At 60.0% G+C, this 13,747-nt stretch overlaps 2 protein-coding genes across 3 annotated transcripts in view; one reads left to right on the top strand and one right to left on the bottom strand.

Annotated features, from left to right (window-relative positions):
• The window catches only part of LTO1 (LTO1 maturation factor of ABCE1), a 67,770-nt gene that overhangs the window by 15,513 nt on the left and 38,510 nt on the right, over window positions 1-13,747 (top strand). The gene's annotated exons all lie outside the window — the stretch shown is intronic.
• On the bottom strand, window positions 229-12,753 carry CCND1 (cyclin D1). The gene is made up of 5 exons (XM_006072357.4): window positions 12,329-12,753; window positions 10,537-10,752; window positions 9,878-10,037; window positions 5,912-6,060; window positions 229-3,513 (listed from the first exon to the last, which is right to left on the bottom strand). The coding sequence occupies exons 1-5, from the start codon at window positions 12,524-12,526 to the stop codon at window positions 3,349-3,351; spliced, it is 888 nt and encodes a 295-aa protein (XP_006072419.1). The 5' UTR covers window positions 12,527-12,753; the 3' UTR covers window positions 229-3,348.

Genomic DNA, 13,747 nt, shown 5'->3' with positions numbered 1-13,747 from the left:
GACCTCTGGGCTGGATTTCCCCCTGCTGCTCGCCAGGGGACCGCTGACATGTCGAGGCGTTCTTGGTTGTCACAACTGGACGTCCTGCCACCTAGCGGGTGGAGGCCAGGGAGGCGGGCAGACACCCTGCGACACCCCATGGCGCCTGGGGCGGCCCGACCCGGCCCCGGTGTCCGCAGTGGCCCACCTGTCACCCCGCCCCAGGAGACAGACAAGCAGGCGCTGCACTGGGGTTTTACCAATTTTATTTCTAGACTTTTCACGTTTGTCTTGTTTCCTGCTGGAAACGTGCCGGTTACATGTCTGTGCTGGGAAACACCGCGGTGTGCGACCATAAACACACACAGACCCCCCGAGCGCCCGCCCGCTCGCCACCCCGGAACAGACTGCCCCCAGACCCCCCCCTCGCCTTTGGCCTCAGAGCACACACGTTCCCCCACCCCTGGCCATGGACAGATCGTCCCGCTCGGACCCCGTTTGGTTCAGACAGAGGCGCCGCAGCCAGGAGGGTTGAGGTAAGCGCAAGCGGGGGTCCGGCTGCAGGGTGGGTGAGGTGGGGCTGCACCCGCCAGGGGCCTGGGGGTCGCGGCTGCCCCGCCTGGGGCTGCGGTGGACAGCGCAAGTCCTTTTGGTTCGGCAGCGTGCTTGGCGGCTCTTGGGCATACAGCCCTGTTAGCTGGCTTATCGTTGAGATCTGAAGTCTCTAAATGAGCATCTTTTTTTTTCTTTTTTGCTATAATGACCAGAACCACAAACAGAACACTAATAATATAACACATACAACACACCCCAAACCGAGACATGGTCCGGGAGCGATTGCAATCATGCCAAATGAGCAAGTCCTACAGCACAGCACCACGGTGGCACATGGAGACACACTTGTTACAACAACAACCACAACAACAATGCAGTTTTCATAGCTAAACGCAAAGAGCGACACAGCTGTAGAACCTACTGGACGGTCAATCTCAGGTCAGGTGGAAAGTCCAGCACAACAGGCGCAGGGCAGAGGAAACGGACATGGCCTGTCTCCAGAGACGCCCAGGGGTCCTCGTGAACATGGCCGGGGGTCGGGGATCCCCACCGGGCCCCTTTGTTTGGGTTCTCGTCCACGTGTCTGTCTGCCGAAGCAGGAGGCCGTGGGTCAGACAGCCTGACCGCCTGGTCTGCAAATGGCCAAGTGAAGCTTGAGGTATGTGAAACAGGGACCTTTTTGGAATAGAGCAGTAATCACATTAAGTCAAAATTGATCACATAAAAAAAAAAAACCTACAAAAAAAAGGCATCCGTAATACATTTTTTTTTTTCTATGAGAAAATTCAAACTAGAACATGGCTAGTATATGACATTGTAAAACAAACCAAAAAAAATCTGATCCTCCAATAGCAGCAAAACAATGTGAAAGATAAAGAGAAGCAACGTGGATGTTTCCAGACTGTTCTGGGAAGTCATCGGTAGCAGCGAACAAAGAAAACGGAGCCGCAGCCTGTCCCTCGCGTGGTCCCCGCCCGCCTCCCCTCGGCACACTTCCACTCTCACCTCCTTGCTCCCTTCAAACACTCCCTACAGAATAATTACAAAAAGGTACACAGCCAAGATGTGCAAATTACCTATCGGTTGCTAAGTTTCTTTTATGAAAGGAGGGGTCGGAGATCGTATTAGAACTGAACTTGTCTCCAAGCACCCTACTTGTCCTTGAAACTGATGCCTCTCCAACTGGATCGCTCTGGGAAACACCAAACAGGCCAGATCAGCTGAATTCACGTCTTTGTGTTTTTCTCTCGGGATCTTCCCCCCCTCTCCTATAAAAGGATCTAACTTTAATAAACTGTCGTACACCTGCGACATCTAAGGCAGAAAAGTGTGTGTGTGTGTGTGTGTGTGTGTGTAAATCAAGGGGAGATTGCATTACTTTATAAATCATACTGGCCTTACAAACACCCTCTGCAATAAATATTCTTTTTTAGCCTTAACTATAAATTATATATTTTAGTGTTTAAAAACCTTCCGTTGCAAAACATCTAAAGTTAACTCTGAAACTGCTGGTTCTCTAGGCAAACCTTTAAGGCCTCTACTTTCAAACACCAGTTGGCACTGAAGGATTCCTAAACTTCAGCTTCTCTACAGAAAAGGAAAGGAACACAGCATCCTGGCAACGTGAAGAATGAGTGCACACTTTCTTCTCCTCGACCAGAGCCCAGGCCTCCGAAGCGTCACCCGCCTTCCGCTAACGCCACAGAGACAAGCACCTGCCTTCGTCCTGTCTGCACCGTAGGACTGGAATATCCCCAAACCATTCCATGAGGAAACTGTTCCCCGCCCTCCACACACCACAGAAGCAGAGATGTCACCTAGAGACTGAAAGTGCTTTGAAATGGAATGGTTTTGGAATATCGAGAAGGAAAAAAAAAACAAACCAACAAAACAGAACAGAACAGCTGTAGATTTCACCTGGATATAAGCAGGCTGCAGGTCTGTTGAGTGAAAAAAAAAACAAAAAACCAGCATCTCATAAACAGGTTAACTACAAAAATATGAAGATTATAAAAATAGAATATATTAGGTCACTATTGCGGTTTCTCTTTCCGGTAGTGGACTAGGAGTTGGTGGCGGCCTTCGTCACCGTGATGCAGGCCGGCGCCTGACAGACCCCCCCCCGGTGGTCAGTCCACAGGGAGAAAGAGGATTAGCCTTTCCAAGATGCCAAACTCTAATGCTACCCTAGCCGAGAGGTTACATTACATCAGCCATTGACAAGGTGAAGGTTACACGCCTACCTACAAAATAAAATAAACAAATGACTTATAAAGTGACTACATGCATAAGCAAGATACAGGATGCCTAGAACTGCTTTAAAGCCGTGTCCTTAAGAAAAGCACACGAGTATGCTCCCCTATCTAAAATCCTCTTCTACTTTAAAAATGGGATGTGGACTTTTTTCTATTATTTTTTTTAAGAAACATTTTTATGCTTTTTTTTGTTTGTTTTAAACACATAAAGAATCAAATCTAATCCTCTCCCGCAGACTCGCTTCTGTGTTAATGTCTATTCTTACAACACGGAGACACAAACACATGAACATCAAAACTAGTTGATTACGGGGCTTAAAATCCTCTATTTTTGTAGCACAACCCTCTTCCCTCTCTCCAGCTTAGGGTTATGTAAATACTATTTTTTTTTCCTCTCCTTTTTTTTTTTTAAAGACAGCTTTTCGGGTACTTTTTTCTTTTGCTTAAGTCAGAGATGGAAGGGAAAAAGAGCAAAGGAAAACACCAGGACAGTGAGGAGGGGGCCGCTCTCCCCCTGAGGGGGCCAGGCCGGGGCGGCCCCTCCCTCGCCACGGCACCCTCAGATGTTCACGTCACGCACGTCGGTGGGCGTGCAGGCCAGGTCCACCTCCTCCTCCTCTTCTTCCTCCTCCGCGGCTTTGGGGTCCAAGTTCTGCTGCTGGGCCTGGCGCAGGCTGGACTCCAGGAGGGCTTCGATCTGCTCCTGGCAGGCGCGGAGGCAGTCCTGGGCGAGGGGGGTGGGCACGGGGCTCTCAGAAGGGGCTCCACTAACCTCAAATGCTGCTTCCCTCAGACTCCAGACCCCAGGATCCATAGTGCTGACCCTGTCTGGCCACCAGCTGCTCCCCTGCCCTGGCCCAAGGAGCCCACAGATCACCCAGGCGGTGGCAAGCCCGCTCAGGACCCAGGGGCTCCGGTGGACACGGCTGACCCTGCCCACCTGCCCGGACCCCCAGCACAGCCCAGCCCCCAGGTTCCCACTGGCCCCACTACGGCCCCCTCAGCACATTCAGCAGCATCATCTGAGCCCGGACAGGAGGCCCTCTGAGGCCCCGCTTCTTGGACTTAACCTCTGTTATGTCAGCCCCGGTGGTGAACCCAGCCTCCCGTGATGAACGGCCGTCAGAAGCATTAGGCCATGCCTGACAGAGGATGAATGCCAGGCGGCCCTGTGGGACCTGGGTCCTTTACCGCCGTCCTCTCCTGCTCGGGCCTGCATCCCGGAAGATGCTCCGGCCAGGCACGGCTCCCGCCTGCCACAGACCTCCTCCCGCAGCGACCACCCCACGAGTTCAAGGGGGAGGAGGAACCATGGAGGCTGTGGGCCTCTGCTGGTCCCACCCGGGGGCAAATCTCCCAGCAGCTCAAAGGCGCCTCTGGCAGTCGGGTGGCCATGGCTCCCGGGCTAAACAGAGTCCACACAGGCCTTCTCTTCTGGAACCAGGAGAAGGCTTCAGGGCAGTCCGGAGCCCAGACCCATGTCTTTCCCACTGGAGGAGCAAGGTTTGGCATGGGAAGGCACCCCCAGCATCCACCTAGATGGGGCTGGCTACGGTGAACATCATCCCAGAAAAGTGAAGCTGGACCAGGAGGGCTTGAGTGAACCCCTGGGGATCTCCCACGGGTACAGGGATTACGGGCTGGGGAGGCTTCCCGAGACACCTTTTCAATATTCATCACGGCAAAGGAAGAAGGCATGTATGTGCACATGGCCCCATTTACAGAAGCGGAAACTGAGGCCCGGAAGGTGTGGCGGGGGACCCAAGACTGCCGACACCCCCCTCAGGCTCCCATTCAAACACCCACCACTGCCTCCGGAAAGCCCCACCACCACCATAGCAGGAAGGCCCCTCCCCTCCCGGGGACAGCTCACTTGCCCCTGTAACTCGGGGGGCCGTGTGGTGGAGCTAGAGCAGAGGGGTACAGGAAGGGCCCCTCTCTGCGGAGCCCCGCACCCCACAGCCCCCTCAGCCTCATCCCGTGGAAGGCAGACGGGGCCACGCCTCCACCACCGAGAACTTTCTGTCTGAACTCAGTGCTGTTTGTCACCTGGTCACCAGACTAACGATTCCCCCACTGCCCCATCCTTCAGCCGGGAAGCCTTTGTCTCAGGTCTAATTAAAACAATCTCTATTCAAATGAGGGGTTACGCAGTCATTTCCTACGACTGTCTGGGGACAGCACCATCGGTGGCGTGTTTGGCTGAGGCTGACCCCTGGCAGTGAGGCTGAGATGCCTGCTCCTTCCACGGGACTCCCTCTCTGAGATGCCCACGCCTCCAGACAGGAAAGCTTCCTCCTCTGGGGGTCACGCAGGCTGCGGCCAAGCGCCGTTGGCAGAGGACAGGCGGGCGTCCACCCCACACCCCGCCTTCCTCTGCCTCCCGCCTGCTCGAGGGGGGATCACCAGCAGCCCGAGCCAGACCTGGACGGGGGTCAAGGCGGTCACTGTCTCCCCCATGGGACCCTGGCAGGGCCGGTGTGACTCCCCCGCCACCAAACCTTGCTGGTCTAATTTGGTAAATGCCCCCGACCCTTGTAATTGTCACTTTAATTGTTTAGGAAAAGAATGGGGGATAAGACAATGGCATCTTTAAGGAAAAAGAGACAATGGACTCTGGCTTTCACAGAAGCAGCCTCTCAAAAGGGGCCATAAAAACAAGTTGTCTGGAGCGGCTCGCCGTGGAGGGAGACCTCACAGGAGCCCTTGTAAAGCTTCCATTTATCGGGCATCCACATTGTCACCCGGACAAAGCTCGACCGGTCCCCACCCCACACGGCATTAGGGCACGGACCGTTGACCCCGCCTGCCTTGTGGCCCCTCTTCCTGGATGGCTCCCCTACCCCGGGAGGGGTTTAGGCTCCAGGGGCCCCCGGGGACCACCCTCCTACCCACTGACAAGTTCCTGGAGTCTTTTCTCCCCAAAGGAGCCCCACCCCCCGGCAAAGGGCGTGGAGTGCCCCCAGGCACTCTGCCAAGGCCGCAGCCTGGCCCGTGCTGCCAGACGCAGACAGCCGCCGGTCCATCCATCCTCCACGTGGGCCCTGCTTCCCAGGCCCTTGATAACTTCTAGTGCCCAGAGCCGGGCAGGCCCCCTGCCCACGCGGGAGCGGGAGACTCACCGGGTCACATCTGATCACCTTGGAGAGGAACCGTGTCAGGCGGTGATAGGAGAGGAAGCCGTTGGCGCTTCCCAGGTGCAGGCCTTGAGCCGCGGCCGCCACGCTCCCGGCGGCCACCATGGAGGGCGGGTTGGAAATGAACTTCACGTCTGTGGCACGGGGAGACAGAGAGGCAAGGGGGTTGAGTGAGGGTGCCCCGGGACCCTGTGTTCAGGGCTCCCCACCCCGGCCTGTCCTGCAAATTTCAAAGGGATGGTCAGAAAGTCGGCAAGGCTCCCCACGCCCCAGCCTTGGTCATCACCCTGGGCAGCAGAGAGAGCAAGTCAGCTCAGGCTCCCCGAACACGGCCTGAGACGCTCATTTACAGACGCCAGGAAAGCAGACCAGGAAAACCGCTGGCGGAGGCCCCTTGGCATGTAAGCCTATGAACGGATCGCTTATTCACACAGTACATAGAAGAGTCGTAAGAAGGTGGGGAACACCCACAAGGAAGACGGTGTCCCTCTACAACGCGAACCCCAAGCACCGGGGCGGCCACCCTCCACGTAGGAAGCCGTGCCCAGATGTTCACTCCATTTACCCGCACCCAGGGACTTGGGAGGGGTGCAGCGTGACTTCATCACTGCATCTGCGTGTCCTCAGCAGCTCTCCCCACGCTGCTGGGCAAATGTCCACCCAGGCGGCGGGGCGGTGGGCGGAGGCTGGCTCCCTGGGTGGCACCCAGCCAAGGTCACCCGTCGGCCACTTCCTGCTGTACGCACACCTGGCTTCCCTTCAGGGGGAACAGTGTCATGGAAGGTGGAAAAGCCACAAAGGACACTGAAGTGACCCAGGGCCTGCAGGCTACCTCTGTCATTTTCAACGAGGAATGACTGGCGGGAGGCCTCTGATCTCAGCATCTGAATGGGGGTCGGAGGGGGTCCTCTCGGCCTGAAGTTGGGCTCTAGGAGGTCAGTCCCCACCGCCTCACCCTGCACCACTGAGTTGTGTGGGAGGGGACAAGGCACAAAGGCAATGCGGCCCCCAGGGGACAGGGGAGCACGCCCCCGCCCCACTGCCTGGCTTGAGATTTCACTGTAAGAGCGAACAGCCAGGGCCTCCTTCCAGGGAGCAGGAGCCTGCAGAAGGGCTGGGAGGGGAGAAAGACAGCCAGCCCTGAAGGGGAGACAAAGTTGGGGCTGCACGCTCTAACCACTTAAAAAAGAAATGCCCCCGCGAGGTGTGCCCCCCACTTCCCTCTAAACAGGAGCAGGTCCACCCAGCCTGGGAGCGTTTCATCAGGGCCCATCAGAATCTCAGACATCGCTGTGGCCAGAGCACGGCTTCTGACTGGCTGCACCTTGAGAGCCCCGTCCAGCAGGGAAGGGATGACATGCTTGGACGGTGTGCACAAGCATAAGCGTGCGTATGTGTGTGCTGTTCCTATTTGCTGCCCAGTCTATGGGGTCGCCAAGAGTCAGGCACGACTGAGCGGCCAAGAGTCCAGTGGGCCACACAGCCAGTGGGCGTTGGAGCTGACCCCCCTCGGGCCTGTTCTCCTATCCTGGTACTGTGCCAGCCTCAAAGAGGTGCTCCTCACAAGAAACGCTGTACTGCATACACCCATGGGCCAGGTGGCACTCCTGGTAAAGAATCTGCCTGCCGGAACAGGTGATACAGGAGACCCAGGCTCAATCCCCGGGCTGGGAAGATACCCCTGGAGGAGGAAACGGCCACCCTCTGCAGTATTCTTGCCTGGAGAAGCCCATGGACAGAGGAGCCCGGTGGGCTATAGTCCATGGGGTTGCAAAGAGTCGGACACAACTGAGCAAAACTTGAGCACAGAGCGTGCACACGTGGACACATACATTAGAAGTAGAGCAAAACCCTACCCGGTGTGTGGGTGATGTGCCCCACCACCCCTGGGCACCTAATCAGGAACCTAGGTCTGCCAGGCACATGGACCAGGAGGAGCAGACACCCGCCCCCCTCTCCAGCACCTTCTAACGGGACCCCTGCTATGTGGAGGGCAAAGCATCTCCTGGGACACGTACTCATGCCTCCACTTCACAAAACCTGTTTGAGGCTGTAACATGCCCTTCTCATCCAAGAAACTACCTCCCACCCCCACTTGTGACTAAAGCACACAGCTGTGCCGCTTAAGTTCATCAGCTCAGGACCCGGTTGGGGGGTGCTGCTCCCTAGGCCCCCCCAAATGCTGCTGCAGATGAAATGCTGAGTCACCCCAGGCCATCCCCCCCTTTCACCCCAGGTGTGAGAAGGTATCTGTGTAACTTCAGGCCAGGGGCGCTGGCTGGGCCGGTTCTCAGACAGCCACCAGAGCGTGGGCATGGCCTCTGTGCCCAGCTTCTGTGCTGTCTGCATCCCACCCAGGCCACACACCCCACTTCCCAGGGGTCCCTGGAGTTGGGGGGGGGGCTCCGGGCTGTCCCAGCCATCCTCGGGGGAGCGCGTGCAGGAACCGTTCCTTGCATTATCTGCGGGAAACTTGGTCGTTTCTCTGAACCACTTTCAGCTCCATAAAAGGCTGCCTGCAAATCTCTGGAGGCTTCTCTTCTCGGAGGCATCCCAGCCAGAGAATGCCTCCCTGCCCGCTTGCTGGGCTGGCCCCTGGAGGCCGGGGAGACATGTGTGAGAGCCGCCCCCCCACACTGTCCCTGCCCAAGGGTGGGTGCTGTGGGGCAGGAGAGCCAGGGGAGGGGGCACCCTCACCCCTCAGATCCATCCAAACTGAGATGTTTTTGGCCTCTTGTCTGCCCCCACCCCACGGCTCACTTGGCAGGACTTCTGAGGGGTCCTTCTTAGAGGAGTTCACGCCTTGAGCAGGCAGAAGAAGCGGGTAGCACAATCTCTCCGCCTCCCCTAACCTGGAAACCTCAGCCACTAGAGCCCCTGGACATGGAGAGAGTGACATCAGATGGTGGGTGGGGGACCCCACCCCTTCTAGGGAGGGGGTGAAAGATGTCAACCCCTCTTTGGTGGAGCGTGGTCCTCAGGTTGCCAAGAGGGAGCCCCCGACAGATCTGACTGCTGAGGCCTGGTGAGGGGGAGAGACGGCCTGCAGAAGAGCTGGGCAGGATGGGGCTTGGGTCCCTGGTCAGGGTCCCCAGGAGTCCTGGGCCCAGAGCATGGGATCCAAGGGAGGAAGGGGTCAAAGGGCTCAGGCAGCAGGGCTGGGAGAAGCAGGAGGTGGCATCTGTGTCTCCCTGGGTTCTGAGTGACTGGCCGCGTGGGGGCTGGGGAGAGGGCCCTGCCAGGGAGGGTCCCCCAGGGATGGTCCAGAATGGTGCCAGGCGAGTTGCAGGGGGTGGGTGGGTGGGGCTCCTGCTGCCAACCGCAGCGGCCTGAGCCCAGGCGCTCTGAAGCCGCTCCCAGGAAGAGCAGGGAGCAGAGCCGGCGCCCCTGGCAGGGCCTCAGGCAGACAAGCGCCTCTGCTGGCCACCCCCGCACGAGGGCCGCAGCTTGCGGCCCAGAGGACGTGGTCCAGGCACTGCCGGCCGGCGCTCCCCACCCTTGGAGGCGCCCCTGGCAGGTGGCCCAGCTTGGAAGAGGCCAGGAGGGGGACCCCGCAGCTCAGGCTCCTTGAGGACATGGGAAGAACGGGTGGGGAGGGGGACAGTGGGGGCTGGATGGCCAAGGTAGACCCCTTTCAGCACAGAGTGACCCCTGCCTGCAGTGGGGAGCAGAAGCTAGAGCAGCTGGACACAGGCAGGCGGGCCACCCGCCCCCGCGGCCCCCAGGCATTGGGTGGTAACAGACCAGGCTCTGCTGCCCCCGCACAGGAGGCAACGCCCCCCTCCCTGGAGCCCTTAAAAGCAGCCCAGCCCTCTCTGCTCCCCAGAACAGGGGACAGAGGAGACCTTCCAAGAACGGGAGGGTCCCAGGGACCATCTCCACCAACGGGGAAACCGAGGCGGGGGCCAAGCAGCTCCTCCCGGGCACCAGCGGCGGGGGCCAGCACCCTACCTGTGGCACAGAGGGCAACGAAGGTCTGCGCGTGTTTGCGGATGATCTGCTTGTTCTCCTCGGCCACCGGCATTTTGGAGAGGAAGTGCTCGATGAAGTCGTGCGGGGTCATGGCCGCCAGGTTCCACTTGAGTTTGTTCACCAGGACCAGCTCCATGTGCTGCGGACCCGGGGGAAACGCATGTCGAGAGGCGCAGGCGAGGACCCCAGTGGACGGGGAGAGGGGATGCGGGTCGCTGGAGGATCCAGGAAGTGAGGGGGACAGCGCGCGACCCCACATTCCGAGCAGGGACGGTGCTGCTCGCCAAGGGTCCTGCCCTAAACTCAGCCTACCCTGGGCCCGCGGAGACCAGGGGTCCGCCCACACCTGGAACGCGGGGCCGGGTCAACTGCGCGGGCGCCGCCCCGCCGCCGCCGCTGGAGGGCGCGCGCCCCCCACTTTTCGCAAAGCTGGGGGCGCAGAGGCGGTGGGAGTCGGAGAGAAAGACAGGGGGGAGGCGGCGCGGCTGCGGGGCGGCGCGGGGCCCCGCCCGTGCGGCCGCCTTCCTCGGGGGCCGAGGGTCTCTCGGCGGCCCACCTGGGACCCCCGCGCCTCCCCCACCCCGGGGTCCCGCGGCTAACGGGGCGTTCGGGGACCGTGGCGGGGGTCCCAGGGTTACCAGCAGCTCGTCGGGCCGGATGGAGTTGTCAGTGTAGATGCACAGCTTCTCGGCCGTCAGGGGGATGGTCTCCTTCATCTTCGAGGCCACGAACATGCAGGTGGCCCCCAGCAGCTGCAGGCGGCTCTTTTTCACGGGCTCCAGCGACAGGAAGCGGTCCAGGTAGTTCATGGCCAGCGGGAAGACCTCTTCCTCGCACTTCTGCTCCTCGCAGACCTGCCGGGGGGCACCGGGGGCCGTGACCGCCGCCGCCGCCGCCGGGAGCGCCCGGCCCCCTCTGCGGAGACCTCGCGCCCCCCGACCCGGCTCGCGCCAGGGCCACTGGACTGCGGGGTCCCCGAGCGCGCGGAGGGTCGGGGCAGGGGGCGGCAGAAGCCGCCGCCGCCGCGCCCCCCTTCCCCGGGAGTCCCCAATACCCACCCACCCCGAAACTGAAAGGGAAAGTCCCAGCTAGGCTGGCACAGTGGGGGCGGGAGCGGGCACGGCTGGGCGGCGTGTGCCGCGCGCGGGCTGTGGGCCCCGGGGACCCCGGCCCGCGTGGGTGCTTCGGGAGCCACCAGACCTGGGGTCGGCAAAAAATGGGGCGCAGGGCAGCGGGGAGGGCCGCGGGGCTGGGCGCCGCGCTCGCAGCGCCTGCGAGACACAAAGGTGGCGTCCCAGGCCGCCGCGCCGCATTTCCCCAGACGTCATCTTTTCAAAAAATATTTAAAAATATAAAAAAATTAAGTGGGTACATAAAAATCCCCTGAAAATGACCCTCAGACTGTCCTTTACCCAGGCCTGGAGTCGGGAGCTCGTTGCGGGCTCAGGGGAGAGCCCCAGGAATTCAAATTCGGGGGCTCCCCTTCCCCCTGGGCGCGGGCGCCGTTTCCCTCTCGCAAGGGCACCACGCCGCACTTACAAAAATTATTTTAAAATACTTGTGGTGCCCCGGGGAGCCCTCTGAAAGCCTGCAAACGTGCCCCTGGCCCCCAGCTCGCTCCAGACAGGTCCCCCAAGCTGAGATCCCGGCAGATAAGGGTCCATTCCTAGCGTCTTGGGGGCCACGCGACCTTGCAGCCCGGCGTGCTCTCCGGCCCAAGCTGGCCTTGCGGGACGCCCCGGGACCCATTGCTTGAACAAAGGGGCCCCCTTTCCCGAGAGGGGTCCCCCCACAACTACCCGAGCTCTGTCCCCGTGCCCCTCCCGCTGGTTCCCGGCGGCGGCGCGGCCCCTCGCGGCGGCCCCAAGCGCCTGGCCGGCCGCTCCCCGCCCCCACCCTGCCCCCAATTATTAATAAACACTTTTGCTTTGCAATAAAAGAACAAAGATGGCGCATAATACTGGCACGAGCTGCCCTTGCATACGTGTCCATGGATATTAATTTAAAAATCAAATCTATGCCCCCTCCCCCTGGAGCTGGCGGCTCAGCAGCCGCGCGGCGGCAAGAGGAGGCGCAGCGGGGCTGCGCGGTGGAGGTCCCGGCGGGGGCCACAAAGGACGCCCAGCCTACAGGCCCGCACCCCGAAGCCAACTGGGGTGCCCGGGCAGTGGCTTTCTCCCAGGGTACCCCTCTTCGACAGCCGCCGCCCCCCCCACGAAAATAATTATCTAACGACCCCACCCCCACCCCCTCCTTGTTCAAAAAAATACCCTGAATATCTATATATTTTGGAACTACGATTCCTAGCAACACTCTGGCAAACTTCAAAGTTCGGGTGGGAGAGAAGGGAGGGAGATGAGTGGCAAAGAAAAGTGGGTTTGCGCAACAAGTCGCAGGAAAGTGCTAAGACAGCCGCCCGGAGCCCCGCACCTCCAGCATCCAGGTGGCCACGATCTTCCGCATGGACGGCAGGATCTCCTTCTGCACACACTTGAAGTAGGACACCGAGGGCGCGCAGGTCTCCTCCGCCTTGAGCATGGCCCGCAGCACTCGGTCGTTGAGGAGGTTGGCATCGGGGTACGCCCGGCGGATGGTCTCCATCTCGCAGCACAGGAGCTGGTGTGCCATGGTTGGGGGCTCGGCTAGGTGGCCGGAGGGCGGCGGTGGGTCCGGGGCTGGGTCGGCGCTCGGCTCGGGCTCCTGCTGCCCCGCGCTCCCTCGAGCTCGTCTGCCCCTCGCCGGAGCGCGCGGACGCTGCTGCTCGCTGCTACTGCGCCGACAGCCCTCTGGAGGCTCTAGGACTTTGCAACTTCCAACAAAACTCCCCTGTAGTCCGTGTGACGTTACTGTTGTTAAGCAGAGATCAAAGCCGGGCAGAGAATGGGAGCGGGAAGGAGGGGGGCCGGGCGCAGGGGGAGGGGGCGCGGGCGCCGAGAGCCGGGGAGCGGCGAGGGGCAGAGCCCAAAAGCCATCCCGGAGGCGCCGCGCCTGCATCGCGCGGTGTTGCCCCCGAAGCCGGGTTTTCATAGAAATGCAAACCGTCCTAAGGCAGCCTTTCTCCCCGCCGGGGAAGAGGGGTGCAGGAGCGGGGGTTGGGGGGAGGTCTGTCCTCCCCGAGCGGGTCCCGCAGGATTTGGGGGGTTGGGTGAAGGTGGCTCTGCAGAGGGGGACAACTAGGAGGGCGGGCAGGCCACACGCAGCTGGGGGAGACCGCATGGAGGGGGGACGCTGGGGTTCGGTGACACTCTGAGCCGGGAGAATGGGCGCATTTCCGAGAACGCCACGAGGGCACCCACGGGAGGAGGCAGCCAAGGAATCTTAGCGTCTGTCTTCTTTCATTTTCATTAACACGTGTAAATTTCAGGAACCATTTACCATTCAGGGACTCACGGCAGAGCCGACAACTCCGGTGGAGGTTTCATTCCCGCACCGAGGGGGGTCTGTGCAAATGCCGGAGGGGTAACCCCCAAAGTTAAAGGGCTTTCAGCCTAACATGCGCTCGCTCAAAAAATAAAATAAAATAAATGCCCGAAAATTCCAGCAGCAGCCCAAGATGGTGGCCAGCATTTCCTTCGCCCTGTCCTCCTCGCCTGGGGGATCTGCGCGCTGTCTTCCTACCTTAGCTAGTCCATTCTTGCGGGGGGCCCGCAACCCTCCCCCCGCGTCCCCGCCCTGTGCCGGCAATTTAACAGCTAGAAAAACACTCTGAAAGGAAGGCTGCAAAACAGTGGTCTCTGTCCTGTCTCATTTTTTAAATTAAAAATTAAGCTAAATCGCTGGAAATACTAGTCGCCTCCCCGCCTGGGAGAAGACCACCGGAAACTTCCTAATTGGCTTTGTTGGGGGTGT

The sequence above is a fragment of the Bubalus bubalis genome, chromosome 5 (genome assembly GCF_019923935.1).
Source record: "Bubalus bubalis isolate 160015118507 breed Murrah chromosome 5, NDDB_SH_1, whole genome shotgun sequence".
NCBI classification, from domain to species: domain Eukaryota; kingdom Metazoa; phylum Chordata; class Mammalia; order Artiodactyla; family Bovidae; genus Bubalus; species Bubalus bubalis.
Note: the sequence above shows the minus strand (reverse complement) of the source record. Positions and strands in the feature narration are given on the sequence as shown.

Coding starts and splice junctions, on each gene's coding strand:
- CCND1 (XM_006072357.4), bottom strand. CDS start 12,526: ATGGCACACCAGCTCCTGTGCTGCGAGATGGAGACCATCCGCCGGGCG. Junction 10,038..10,536: donor TCCGGCCCGACGAGCTGCTG/GTAACCCTGGGA, acceptor CCGGGTCCGCAG/CACATGGAGCTGGTCCTGGT. Junction 3,514..5,911: donor AGGTGATCAGATGTGACCCG/GTGAGTCTCCCG, acceptor CCCCTCGCCCAG/GACTGCCTCCGCGCCTGCCA.